The sequence below is a fragment of the Sphaerulina musiva genome, assembly GCF_000320565.1.
Source record: "Sphaerulina musiva SO2202 unplaced genomic scaffold SEPMUscaffold_4, whole genome shotgun sequence".
NCBI lineage: Eukaryota > Fungi > Ascomycota > Dothideomycetes > Mycosphaerellales > Mycosphaerellaceae > Sphaerulina > Sphaerulina musiva.
In genome coordinates this window covers 1279987-1292483 of record NW_016017386.1, presented here as the reverse complement: position 1 = coordinate 1292483, position 12497 = coordinate 1279987, and the positions used below count along the sequence as shown (strand labels likewise).

General features: G+C 51.4%; 1 protein-coding gene across 1 annotated transcript; it reads right to left on the bottom strand.

Annotated features, from left to right (window-relative positions):
* Window positions 1-2009: 2009 nt before the first annotated feature.
* On the bottom strand, window positions 2010-12495 carry SEPMUDRAFT_148776 (vacuolar protein sorting-associated protein 13a). Its single transcript, XM_016905139.1, has one exon. It carries the CDS (start codon window positions 12095-12097, stop codon window positions 2372-2374), a length of 9726 nt encoding a protein of 3241 aa, XP_016761629.1. The 5' UTR covers window positions 12098-12495; the 3' UTR covers window positions 2010-2371.
* Between the last annotated feature and the right edge of the window lie 2 nt (window positions 12496-12497).

Below are 12497 nucleotides of genomic sequence, written 5' to 3'. Positions count from 1 at the left end.
GCTCGCCTACTACTGTACTCTGTGCTCCCCAGTACCACTAACTACTCTCCTACAATAGCCGAAGAGACAGACGTGTGTAACGGAGGACCATTGGACACGTGCGACGACGACCAAGACGTGACGTGCTGCTGGTCTGCTGCTGCTGTCCATCTCTGCTTTCCTAATACTTCCGAAAAAGCAGGTCACAGCCGGGGCGCGGTGCAGCAACTCTCTCTCTCTCATTTTGCCACGAACTGACCTAAAGCTACCCTCCTAGCTGGATGCTGCTGTAACTTGATCGGCCGAACATGATGGCGGCGCAGGTACACCGTCTTTGTCTGGCGCTACCACCGCCATCGTTCTTGTAATGGTCCTGAGCGGTTCGTTGCTTGCATGCATGCCTTGCGTCACCTTACAACCTGACGTAGTAGTCTTCGTTCTGTACCACTCGGTCAGACCGAGGCGGATGAACCAGACCGAGAAGCTGAGTAAGGTCGTGCAGAGGTGGACAAGAGCAAACAAACACTACCTGCTTTGAACCAAACCCTCCTCGTGCTGGCTTGTATACGATGTGTGCGCCACCCCGGGGCGAGAGATGAGAACGAGCGCGAGCGCGACATGATACATCTCGATGGGATCCGCTGTCGACATGATCGAGCAGCAAGCTTCGGAAGCTCGCTCTTGACCCTGGGTCTAGAGCGTGGACCATGCAAGATCTGATCATGCCATTCTGCCATTATGCACAGCTGTAACAAGAAGTGCGTGCAATTCCAGATGAAAACTGGCTTGGGCCTGGGCCAGCAACATGGAGGAAGAATGTCTACCACTTCCAGGCTGACTAGTGATTACTACAGTAGGAAGTCGTAGACCTCTTCAGCCAAGATGTGAATGAATCTCACGACAGCATTGCCGCCGAACTGAAGTGCTGCCACTGCACAGCTTCTCATTGGTTCACCAAACACACCTAGGAAGTAGGCAAGGTAGGTAGGTACTTGAGGTAGTATTCCGTATTTACCCTTTACCCTCGGCTCTGTATTACTACAGTAAGGTACATGTAGGTACCTATACGGGTATGCCGACTTCCCAAGCTCTCTCGCACCAAAAAAAAAACCTCTCACACATCTTTTATGCATCCTATCCCACCAGCATCATCATGATACACCACCAACCCATTCGTCGATAGCGATTCGCCGAGAGATATCCATCGCATGAAGTGAGACTTGCCGGTAAAAAAAACTCCCTCTCCCTCGCATTGCCGAAACAAATCCACCAATAATTGCTTAGCTTGATCGTTAGCTGGAAACCTTAAAGAAGATTGACCAATCGAGTAATCAGTTGCGCTTTGTGCGCTTGGAAGAAAGAGGGACGGGAGATGGGAAGTCCCGATTATCGATAGGCTCTGGGGCTGGACTGGGGCTGGGGCTGGGCCCGCTGGGGCTGACAGATACACTAGGAGGTACGTTGACAGATACGAGTTATACCTATACCTCAGGTAATACAAGCCCGCGAGTCAGCATCAGCATTTAGCATTAGTATCAGCATCGGCATGTGGTGTTGTTGCGCCATATAATTACCGTAATCATTGTTGCCCACGTGATGGTGGTGATGATGATGATGGTAGTCTTGGTAGACACACACACACATACACGGCAGTGTCAGCACTAGGTGCACATGTGTATGAGCCATTATTGTTTGATTTTTGAGAACATGTACCTGTACGGTGTACCTGACCTACTGATTCCAGCAGCCAGCTGTAGGGTATGTACCATGACGAATTCACGACTCCACTGCGGCGCTTATAAGATTTGTGTACACTGTCTGTCTGTACCTATGTGTGCATGTGGTGGGTGTGGTGGGCTGAAGGCTGGACGCGAACTCTCATCAGAGGCTAGGAGGTAGTAGGTACACATTCAGAGAGAGAGAGAGACGGGAGAGGCTGAGAGGCTGGCACGATCGATGCAAAGATGGATTCGGACCTGCTTCTTGACGTACACATGTACGTAAGTGGTTGTTATCGGAGATCGAAGGCTGTAGGTAAGAATGGTTCCCGAACGACATGTACATGTAGGAGGTATGTCGTCACAAGAAGAGGTATACTAAATTCGGTGTATGGTCATGTGTCTTGGAGTGCAACCATGAACACGCAAAGATGGATGTTGGCGCTGGCGAAGAGGAGCAACCATGTTGTATCGTTTCTCGGTCCGTCGCAAACGCCATTGTCTCCATCAAATCACTTTCATTAAAATATGGTAGGTAGTATTGATCTGGGTACTGTGTCGAGGTGATAGTAGGACATGCCATCGTAGGTCTCGCGATAAAAGAATCTGAGGTGTCACATCAGGTGCTGCTCTCCCTCGTCTGATCGTCCTGTGCTCCCATCTTCCGTCTTCCGTTACCCCTTGGCATTCCATCGATCATTATAGGCATTCACCGCAATCGCAACCTGCCGATACAACCAATTCCGACTCTGTTCATCAGCAATAGGAATAAAAGGCCCATTCGTCCCACCCTTCAATATGATGCTCATTCCCGTCCTCTCCTTCGAAATGGTCTGAATGTCCTTCAACGGGACCTCCCATTCAGAGGTCAACTTCTTAGCTCGAACCAGCATAATGGCATTGTAGGTGATCATGACCAACATGCTCGCTTCCGACGTCTGCGTAGGACTTCGCGGGCTGGTAGGTGACATGGCCCCCGATCGATCGCCTTGACTGCCCGAATTCAACTCCAAGTGAGCAATGTAGCTTTCATTGAAATACTTCCCGTTGTCCAGAGTCTTGAGCCAGAACTGTCCCAAGGCTTCTCGCTGACTGTAGGGGCGAACGATGCCATCAGTTCCGATGAATCTTGCTAGTCGAACACGATCCAGTCCTTCTTGGTCGAATACCGTAGTCGTGTTTCTCACACCCTCGGCCATGGAAGACGCAAGATCGAAGCCTCCGATCAGTGCCTTCGTCGGCAGACCAAGCAGACCTTTGCCCACGCCCTTCACGAAACCAGCGGCGCCTTCGCGTTCAGCACCTTGCAAGGGCTGTCTTGCCAGTCCGCCAATACCGCTTGCCAGGCTGCTCGCGAAAGCATTACCACCAGACGTGATACCGTAGAGCGCGTGCTTCGGCCGATTTCTGGCTCGGGACATACGTCTCGAATCCTGAAACTCCTTGTCCATACTTGCAGCTGCCAGACCTTTGGAGATGGATCCCGTAAATTTGCTCACACTGTCGGAGATACCAAACACGCTTTTCTTGACAAAGCTACTAGCGCCCTTTGCAATTCCAACGCCGAGATCCTGCGGGCGATCGGTGACGAGCCCTTGGTATGGCTCGTAGAAGATGTCTCCAACACCAGATGCAATGTTTGTAAAAAGACCCACAGGATTGCCGAGGAAATCGGCGGATCCAATGACTATGTGGACCTGTCGCAAAGACTCCTGAACGTAGTGGCTCTGAATGCTGCTTATGAGAGCGCCTGTACTCAACCTCGCATTCTCTAGCATGAGGGCGTTGTACCTGATGGGCGCGTCATTCACGTTTCCAATACTCATCGTCAAAACGTTTACGGCAAACATGAAAGGATTGCTTGAGCTGCTTCCGGTGTCCTCGGCGTTGATTCTCTCCGTTCGAACGAAAGATAAATCGAACTGCATGGGCTGCAGATGCAGCAGTTCGAAGTAAATGTCCTGTCCGCTCTCCGTCTGGGTCGGCTCGGGCACTTCAAGACTCTCAGGTGCAAGTTGTCCTTCTTTCTCCTCTGTCCAGCTCGCGCCAGGAACTTTGGTGAAATCAAGTAATGCGAAAATAAAGTCCTCGTCAATCTCAATCGTCATCTGTTGCATCAAAAACGTGAAGTATTTGATGTACAGCACACCATATGAATCATCCTTGACTTTGGTGACCGCAGTGCGGAAGATGGGATGGCTCTCCATTTCCTTTCCAGTCTTCGGGACAACAGAAGGGTAGAAGATAAGAGGAAAGATGCCGCCGTACAGTTGATTGTCGATCTGGATCCACTTGATCGTAAGGCTCACAGTTTGATACAGCTCCGAGTCTGTGTACTTCAACTCAATGTCTCGCCAGGTAGCATAGACCAGCTCTCGGAGTTGTGAATTGACCAGTGAGATGCCAATACCGGCAAAGCGTAGCGTTGCACGCATCTTGACGTCCGTATCTTGTTCCTTGACCTCGAACCCTGCAGTAGTGCTCTGGCTCGCATTGGCCGACTTCTGCTTGTACAAACTCATATGTGGCTTGTAGTTGCTCATGACCAATGTCTGCGTGGGCCCATCTGCAATGACATTGAGATCGACAATCTTTTGGCCTGACTGTCCCTTGGCGGGAATGCGCATAGGGATCAGGTTACCAATCTCAGCAAGCTTGATGTGCCTCTCCTTTCCATTGGCGCTGATGATAAGATTTTTGTTCTTCGTCGACGGGTAGTCCCAGGCGTATGGCATGATGCTTCGGCCTGGCAGTCTATACCGAATCGGCTTCCAGCCAGAAGTCCTATCTTCTTCGTCTTCGTCCACATTCGGGTTGGCTTGCCAGAAGAGAAATTCCTGATCCGACTCATTTCGCATAGAGAATGGCCAATGCTTCGTCTCTAGACTGAGATGCAGGTAAATTGTAGCATTTTCCATAAGCACCTCGACACGAACCAATCGCTGCCTCTCACCTGCCTTAGCAAGCTTCACATGCACAGAGCCGACGTTCGCAATGTCGAAAGGAGACGACCACGAGTTGTTAACTCCAGGAAAGCACAAGCTGAGCTGTTGCCCCGTAGCCTGCTTCAAGAACCTGAGCGGATGCAGCTCTCCGGCTTGCAGTGTGGTCGCTTCGCTCGATCCAGGTTCGCGGATCTGAATAGCCTCCCTCAACTTGTTCTTTACGATGAATCGTGGCGTGACGCTGACAACTTTGGTGAGCTTGTACTTGCCCTCGCCTTCGGAGACGGTGATTCCACAATGCATCTCCGCTCGACCAGATTCTGCGCCCAGCTTGACATCGACGTTCGCACCGATCGCGTCAAAACTGACCGGTCCACTCCAAGTAGAATTCCCAACTTTGATCACAGCACGGCTCTTGCGATCATCTGTAGGGAAAGAAAACATGAATGGCTTCGCTGTCCTCGCATCATTTTCCGTATTTGCGAAGGTAGCCTGGCCAGCGGCACGACTCGTCGCTCCAAAGTATGCTTTGCTTCTGATGTCCAGCTCCAGGCCCGTCCTGTTGAGTACAACATACGGGCTGTAAATCGTAATCTTGAAAGCGCCACCACTGTCCGGTACATTGTAGTAATGAATCTTGAGCCTCAAGTCAAGGTTGTTGTTGTCCTTCACCGTGAGCGTCTTCTCGCGTTGAAAGTCATTCTTATCACTGGTGTTGATGATTGCAAATTCACTCGCCTTAAAAGGCGTATCCTGCATGTCGATACTCAGGAGCAAGAGGTGTGACAGCTCCACGACGTGCACAGGCGACACACCGCCCTTGCGCAGGAAGTTCGTCCAGTCCTTCTTGGTGTTCTTGTCGTAGATGCGATACTTGAAATCGAATGGCAGTAAGTTCTGTACTTCGATTGGTGCTGACAGTCGGAGGCGCATGTAGGGATACACTGACGTGAGAGGATTATTCTTGTCGAAGACTGCCTGCATCTGGAAGTAGAACGGTGGACTGCTGTCATCAGACTCGCCTCGACAAGTCATTGTTCTCACGGGACGTTTGAGCAAGTCCTTCCAGAACAGCTGCTCATTGGACCAAGTGTAACCAAAGCCTTGATCAGGCCGGACGACAAGAGAGTGCATAAATGCTGCGCCAACGGGAGATGGCCGGGACTCTCCAGGCGCAATCTTCTCAATCTTTAGCAGATGTCCCTCTTCTGGTGAAAATACACCCAATTCGACGGGGATTTGTGTATGGTTTTCTACCAGCATTGGGCTTCGCAGCGTGATATACTTGACATTGTCCGTACCAAGTCTGACCTCAACAAGCATGCGGTGCTGGATTTTATCCTTTCTCGGCTTGAGATTGTACAATTCTTCGCCCTCGCGATTGACTTGGATGCGGTCAACGCTGTCAAAGCCACTGCCCTCGAGCCGCACACCAATGACACCGGTCTGGCCTTCGGGACTGAGCGTTTCACGAGTGGTAGAAGGGTCTTCGAATCGCCAAGGGTGCTCTTCGCCATCTGCGAGCTTCGTAGCCTGGCCTTCGTCGTCGCCAGATTGCTCCGAGCTGGCCCAAACGTCGGCGTCAAAACCCGTCCAATTGCGGATTTTGTATGGGGCGTTATTGCCGCGTGGCTTCGAAAGAACGTCTTCATCGCTGCTAAGGAATTGAGCAGACTTGCTTGCCAGTGCAATTGTGGCGCTCGTGATTGTCAGCTCCATGCTTTTGCGCGAATACAACTCAACGGCCAGCTTGTCAGGACTGGTCTCCTTTGCCATGTGGAAGCCGACCTGCCAAGGCTCGATCAATGGCTCCCATGCCGATTTAGAAAAGTTGTACACATTGAAGAAGGTATCGATTTGAGTATCGGCGGTGAGGTTCGCTGTCCAGTCCCCCACGTCAATGGAGAACCTCTTCACGCTCCAGTCCAAAATCGGCAATTCGTGTAAATCACCAATCAACACGACGCGGATGCCGTCCATGGAGACCTTCATTTCTTCGCGCTTGAGAACTGCCGATCCCAGAGCAGGCGACGTTTGCCCGTCTTGCTTGGCACCTGTCTTCTTGGTACTGATGCTCTGAGATCGCATTCTCGACATTGACGCAGCAGTATGCTTGGTAGATATCGCGCCCTTCTTTGATTTGGCAGACTGTTTCTTTACTTCCTGCAGCTTTTTAGGTTCCTCATCAGACATCTTTTGATCACCACCTGCGTTCATCGCTGAGGCACGGTTCACGATCTGCATGGCGAGCATGATATCACGGAGCGAGAGACGAAGCACCAGAGGCTCGATATCAACTGCAATGCTTGTGAGCGAGGAGTCTGCGCTTTGTGAGCGCATGTCCAGAGAGGTCTGTATACTGAAGTCATCCAGAATGCGCAATCTGGTAGTTTCGAACTGGTCCATACGACACAAGAACATGCCCACCTTCTCGACTTGCAAAGTCATAGCATGCTGTTGAGATACCAAAACCTGTTTGGTTCCAAGCACAATAGCCTCTGAGTTGCTGATAGCGGGATTTGCGATGAGCATGACTTGTGCATCAACCATATTGACGCGGAAGGAAATGGTCATGCCAGCCGCTTGTTGTTGCTGTGGCGCATCATCGGCCTGGGCATCTTTGCGTTGAACGATCTCTTGTGTGGAGATGCTGGCATCATCCGGGCTCATTGGCTCCTCTGCCCCCTCGTTGTCATCTTCCACGGCCAATGGTTCATCCTGCTTCAGGCCGGTTTGCACGAAATTGAGGACAGCAAAAATGTAGTCCAGCGCGAGGACGATTCGAGGGCTGTCGACGGTGAGCAGTGCAATGAGGTTTTTCTCCTCGCCACCTGAAATTGAAACGCTAGCCATGAATTGCTGCTTGACATCATTATTAATGAGGGACATGATTTTGCGGAACTTGGTTTTCTCCTGTTGCCGGGTGTCGGTGATTGTGAATGACTGCACGACAAGTTCGCTTTCAAGTGCGCCATCACTGATCATGCGAAGCTTCACGCTTGCTTCGTTTAGAGAGAATTTGGAAAGACTGGCGGCCTCTATATCCCCGACAGGACTGCCAGGTGCGCCCTGCAGAAGCTCGAGACCAATAGCACCAATCTTGAAGACGAAATCAAGCTTAGTCCACGAGTCTCCATCCGTGCCCAGTTCAGGCGACTGTCGCGATGGTTTGCGCTGCACATCACTGATTGGAGTCTTCTTCTGGTCCGCTGGCTGCACAGCGTGAGCTGGCTCGACCACGTGCGCAGGAAGTTCTTCTTCAGCTTCTTCTGAAAGAGTCTCGCTGTCTTCAAGTGCAAAAGCTTGAGGAATATTGCGAGACAACTCCATGAGAAACTTCATTTGACCTTCCGTCAAACGCAAGTTGATGTTAGACATGGAGCCTTCAATCTCCGTATCTGGTCGGTCGCGGCCACTTTTGTGCTCGGTTTGCGTTATGTTGAAGTCCAGATTGACCTTGTCAATCATTTCCAATTCTTCCGATTGGTTTTCGGTATAGTGGAATGTGGACGTGAGACGAATATTGTGTATACCAGCAGACAATTTGTTCGCCGTGGCACCGCCATCCTCTCCTCCCAGGGACACGAACTTGTTGTTCGCATAGATTTCTCCTAGGTATGCAGTGACCGTGTCTCGTTCTGCACTGTCCGCGATAATCATGCGTGGAAAGCTCACGATGGGTGTCTTGATGAGTACGTCAAAGTGCATTTTACCAGCAGATTCCTGGACTCTGTTTGCCTGATTCGCTGCCGCCTGACGAGCCGCGTTAAAGATGGCTTGCATCTTGCCGAATTTAACACCAAACTCCATAATTTTCCGCAGGGGCTCAGTGAGGAAATTGATCTTGATCGAACCGGAACGCAAATAGACAGTATTGTCGTACCCAGGATAGTCCTGAGCATGGGGATTGAAAGTCTGGTATCGAAAGTCCAGTAGATCGTCGCCTTGGATCTCGATCAGCTTCTGGAGTGCAGAACTTTCGGTAGCACCAGTGTTAATGTCGTCAATTAGATCGAGTGCACCCAGTCGACCCTCCACATTCATGGCACCATCTGCAAGGAAAATGTTGGCGTCGGCAGAAGTCAGACTGAGTGTAGCTAGACGAATGCCATCATTGTTCAGTATGACAGCGATGCGATTCAGCTTGGCTCTGATTCGAATCTTGTCGCCATTGTCTTGCTTGGACTGGTCGGCCAACTCCTCTTCATCGTCGCTATCGCTGTCTGCGATTTTTCCGGGCGAGTCCGTATTTTCACTGGGAGGCGGAACGAAAGTGGTCATGGCAAAATCGAGCAGCGTCAGCAGCGTCTTGCGCGTGACCATCAAGTTGATGGTAGACACGGACGCGTCAAGGTTCGTCTTGATGCCTTCATACTTGCTCTCGAAGTCCGGGTGATGCTTGTTCACCATCTGGAAATGAATGGTGAGGAGATCCTGCTTCTTCTTGGTCACCAGATCTTCACTCGAAATCAGATTCTTGAACTCCTCGGTTGCCGATGCTTCTACATGATCCTCCACCATAAGCGAACTGAGCTTCACGTCGGCCACCATGTCGAAGGGGCGTTGGTAGAATTCTAGGTGAAAGGTCTCGGCAATTAACTCAACGAGCAATTGATCATCTTTTTTGCCTTGTAGATCGGCCTTGTACAAGGATGCTTGCAGCTTGTCGACAGTGAACTGGAACTCAAAGTTGCGTTGGTTCGGATTGGCCTCTTGTTGCTTCTTGGTTGCGGCACTGCCGCTGCGTTCGATATCGCGCTCCTTCGCCTCAGTGCCTTTCTCAATCTCGTTTGCCAGGTCGTCCTGGCCAATTTGCACCGATCTTCGATTGGCTCGGACAGCATCACTCTTTCTACGCAACTGCTTGTCGTGATGCCCAGCATCCGGCGAGAGATGCTTTTGCTCCGCTGGTGTCTGATGAGGTTCTTCCTGATCGAACTTCGGTATCGCAAAGTCGAGAAGTTTCATGAGCGACTTGTACTTGGCGTCTGAGAATTTAGCATGTAGAAGTGGGAGGTGGCCATTAATGCGGAACTTGGTCAAATCTGAAGCCTTAGGCACGATGCAGGTGTCAATACGGAAGTCCATATTGATTCTATCAATGAGATGGAAGCTTTGCGAAGGGGCGTTGTGCTCGAGCTGCTTCTTGGTATCTTCGATAGTGGTTCCCAGGAGAACTTGAGTCGAATGCAGTTTCACATTGAACTTGTCGTACATGAGGGATTCCAGCTTCTGGTAATCTTGGTCCGAATACTGTTGTTTCTGCTTGCTTTGAATGTCATGTAGCGTGTCTTTTCCAATCAAATCACTGCGAACACCAATGTGACCGGCGTCCACGATTAGACATATCTTGCTGGTCTCGGTCACCGTGTCAGGGACGATAATGAGGGGAGCTTGTAGATCCAGCTGGACATCTACTGTCTTATGCTCCTGGAGCGCGAATTCTAGGCCTGCTCTCGTCTGTTGTCGAAGGCCTTCCACTGTCGAGCCGGCGCTCTCCATCAGTGCGCCAATAGATTCCATGTGCTTTTCGGGCGGCTTGAAGAATTTGGTGACCTGAACCACAAAGTTGGGATTGTATACAATCTCGAGAGCCTTGAGCTTGACCGTCAGGGCTGTGTCGGCACGATTGTCAAGTGGGTTGTTTTCGAACTGTAAAGCGAAGAATGGATCAGACCCTTCATCGCCGTCATCTTCCTGGTCGGTTTTCGCATCGTCGAATCTGTCTTCGCCGTCATCATCGACGTCCTTGACACGCTCGCTGTCAGGAATGCTAGGGGCGTCCTTGACAGTCAGCATCTGTTCAAAGAGATTGCCCTGCGTCGAACCATCGAAAAGGTGCATGCCGCCAAGGCTCAGATCGACGAGGGTCGAGTCCGTCCGTTGTATGAACTCTGTGCTGAAGTCGTCGAAGAGTAATCTCAGCATATCTTGTTTCTTGCCGTGAGGGTCTCTCCGCAGTGTGAAGCTCCCTGTTTTGAGACTCATATCGACCTGCATCTTGACTGCCTCGCGTGGCGCATCGACGGCTTGCGCAATACTCTGCTTCTCTTCGAAGTCGATCGCCTGGTACAGCTCTCTCCGCTGTTCTTCGCTCATATGACTATCATCTGAGGCCTGAGCCTGCTGTTGGCTCTTGCCGCCACCCCAGATCCATGATGACCACGTTGAGGTCTGCTGTTGCGGTTTTTTGTAACCTTCTTTGCGTAACTCGTTGCGAGCGAGAGAGCGCCAGAAGCGAAGGTCTTCGTACGTCAGCTTGTGCTCGAGCCGATCCAGGTCGGCAACTTCTTCGGGAGTGAGCTTTTCCTCTCGTTTCTTCTTTTTGAACAGTATGATATATCGCTTGCGGTCATCTCGTCTTTCTGCAAAGTACGCCCATGACCAGCGCTTGTTCTTGTCATGTATACGATCGAGTACAGCCTTTCCAGCGAACTGCAGCCAGGAACGTGGGTCTTCCTTGGGAGTCGTCTTTGGTTGCAATTTCTTATATTCTTGATGACGAATGAAGTAATGGAATAAGTCTACCAGCATCAGTGCATCTCGATATTGAGTGTCGTCGATGAGGAAGCCAAGCTCATTAAACAGGAGCCGAGCCTTCATTTTCGGACGATCGAATTTGCCAGTCTTGTCCATTTCCAAGCCAGCACGACCAGAAACAGGCTTCAGGATGAACTGATGATCCTTGATCGCCTCAGTATCGCCGCTCTTGACAATCATTTGGCGGAACTTGTCCATTGTCGCAGCATGGTCCAGATCTTGCTTTTCGCCCGTGCCTGTTCCCAACAACTTCGCGTCCGTATCCCAGTACACTGCAAGCGAGCCCAGAGTGGCAAGCTTGTGTGTTGTAGTGCTCGTGCCCGCCACCCACGTGGGCTTCCAATTTTCATCGGTGGAAACGGCACTCAGCTCTTGCAGAGTGAGGCCCGCGGCGAAAGGATGTCCTGGATCTGACAAAGCATCCTCATAGCGAATGTGGACATTCTGGACCTGAATCTGCACATTGTCGACAATGGTAGTGGTCAAAGCGGCGGTGAAGGACTGCTGCTTCTGTTGCTCCTCTTGAGACATGCCCTCAGTGTTGCGCTCCCTCAGAAGTTCGGCGCTGTCCAGCTTCTCCATCTTGACAGCATGTGCTCGCTTCGCCTCCTCGTCTGCATTGTATTCCTGGTCCTCTTTCGGCGCAGCGAGCAGGAAGACATCTTCGACACTGATGCGGACAGGCTGGCCCCGAAGATTCGACCAGGGAATCTTCAAGGTCAGCGAGCTGATATGTCCTTCGATCACATTCAAAGGCAGGTGGAGGTGGTCAAGGGCTTCCCGTTTTAGCTCCAGGTCGGTGAGCTTGACGTCGCCGGACCAGATGCCCACATTGACCTGCTTGGGATCGAAGTTCTTGACGTACATGCCCAAGAACCTGTTGAGCAGGTTGGCGACCAGGCTCGAGAGAGCCATGGCGGCGGCGGCGGTTCTCTTTCCCTGCCGCTGGCTGTCTTACTGTCTGGGTGTGGACGGTTCGAAGAGTGGTCGTGGGTGCAGTCGGGGGAGATGGATGTCGGCCGTCACGTGTCGTTACTCATAGTAGCAGGTACATCTAGGTACTGTATGCTGTCGTGTTGCAGACGATGTCAGGCCAAGTGAGGCAGAGTGCAAGGCAACACGAGGTCAGTACAGGTATGTAGGATGGGAATGGTCGTGATGGTGATGCAATGCAGCGCGCTCGGTGGGCTCCGGTGGAATTTCTGCAGTGCGACGCGTAGGTCGCGGGGCGAGAGGGAGAGACAGGTGGCGGAGGACTAGTTCAAGGTATATAGGTCAGGCAGGCAGGCAGTTGCTAGTGGCACAAAGGAGTGGA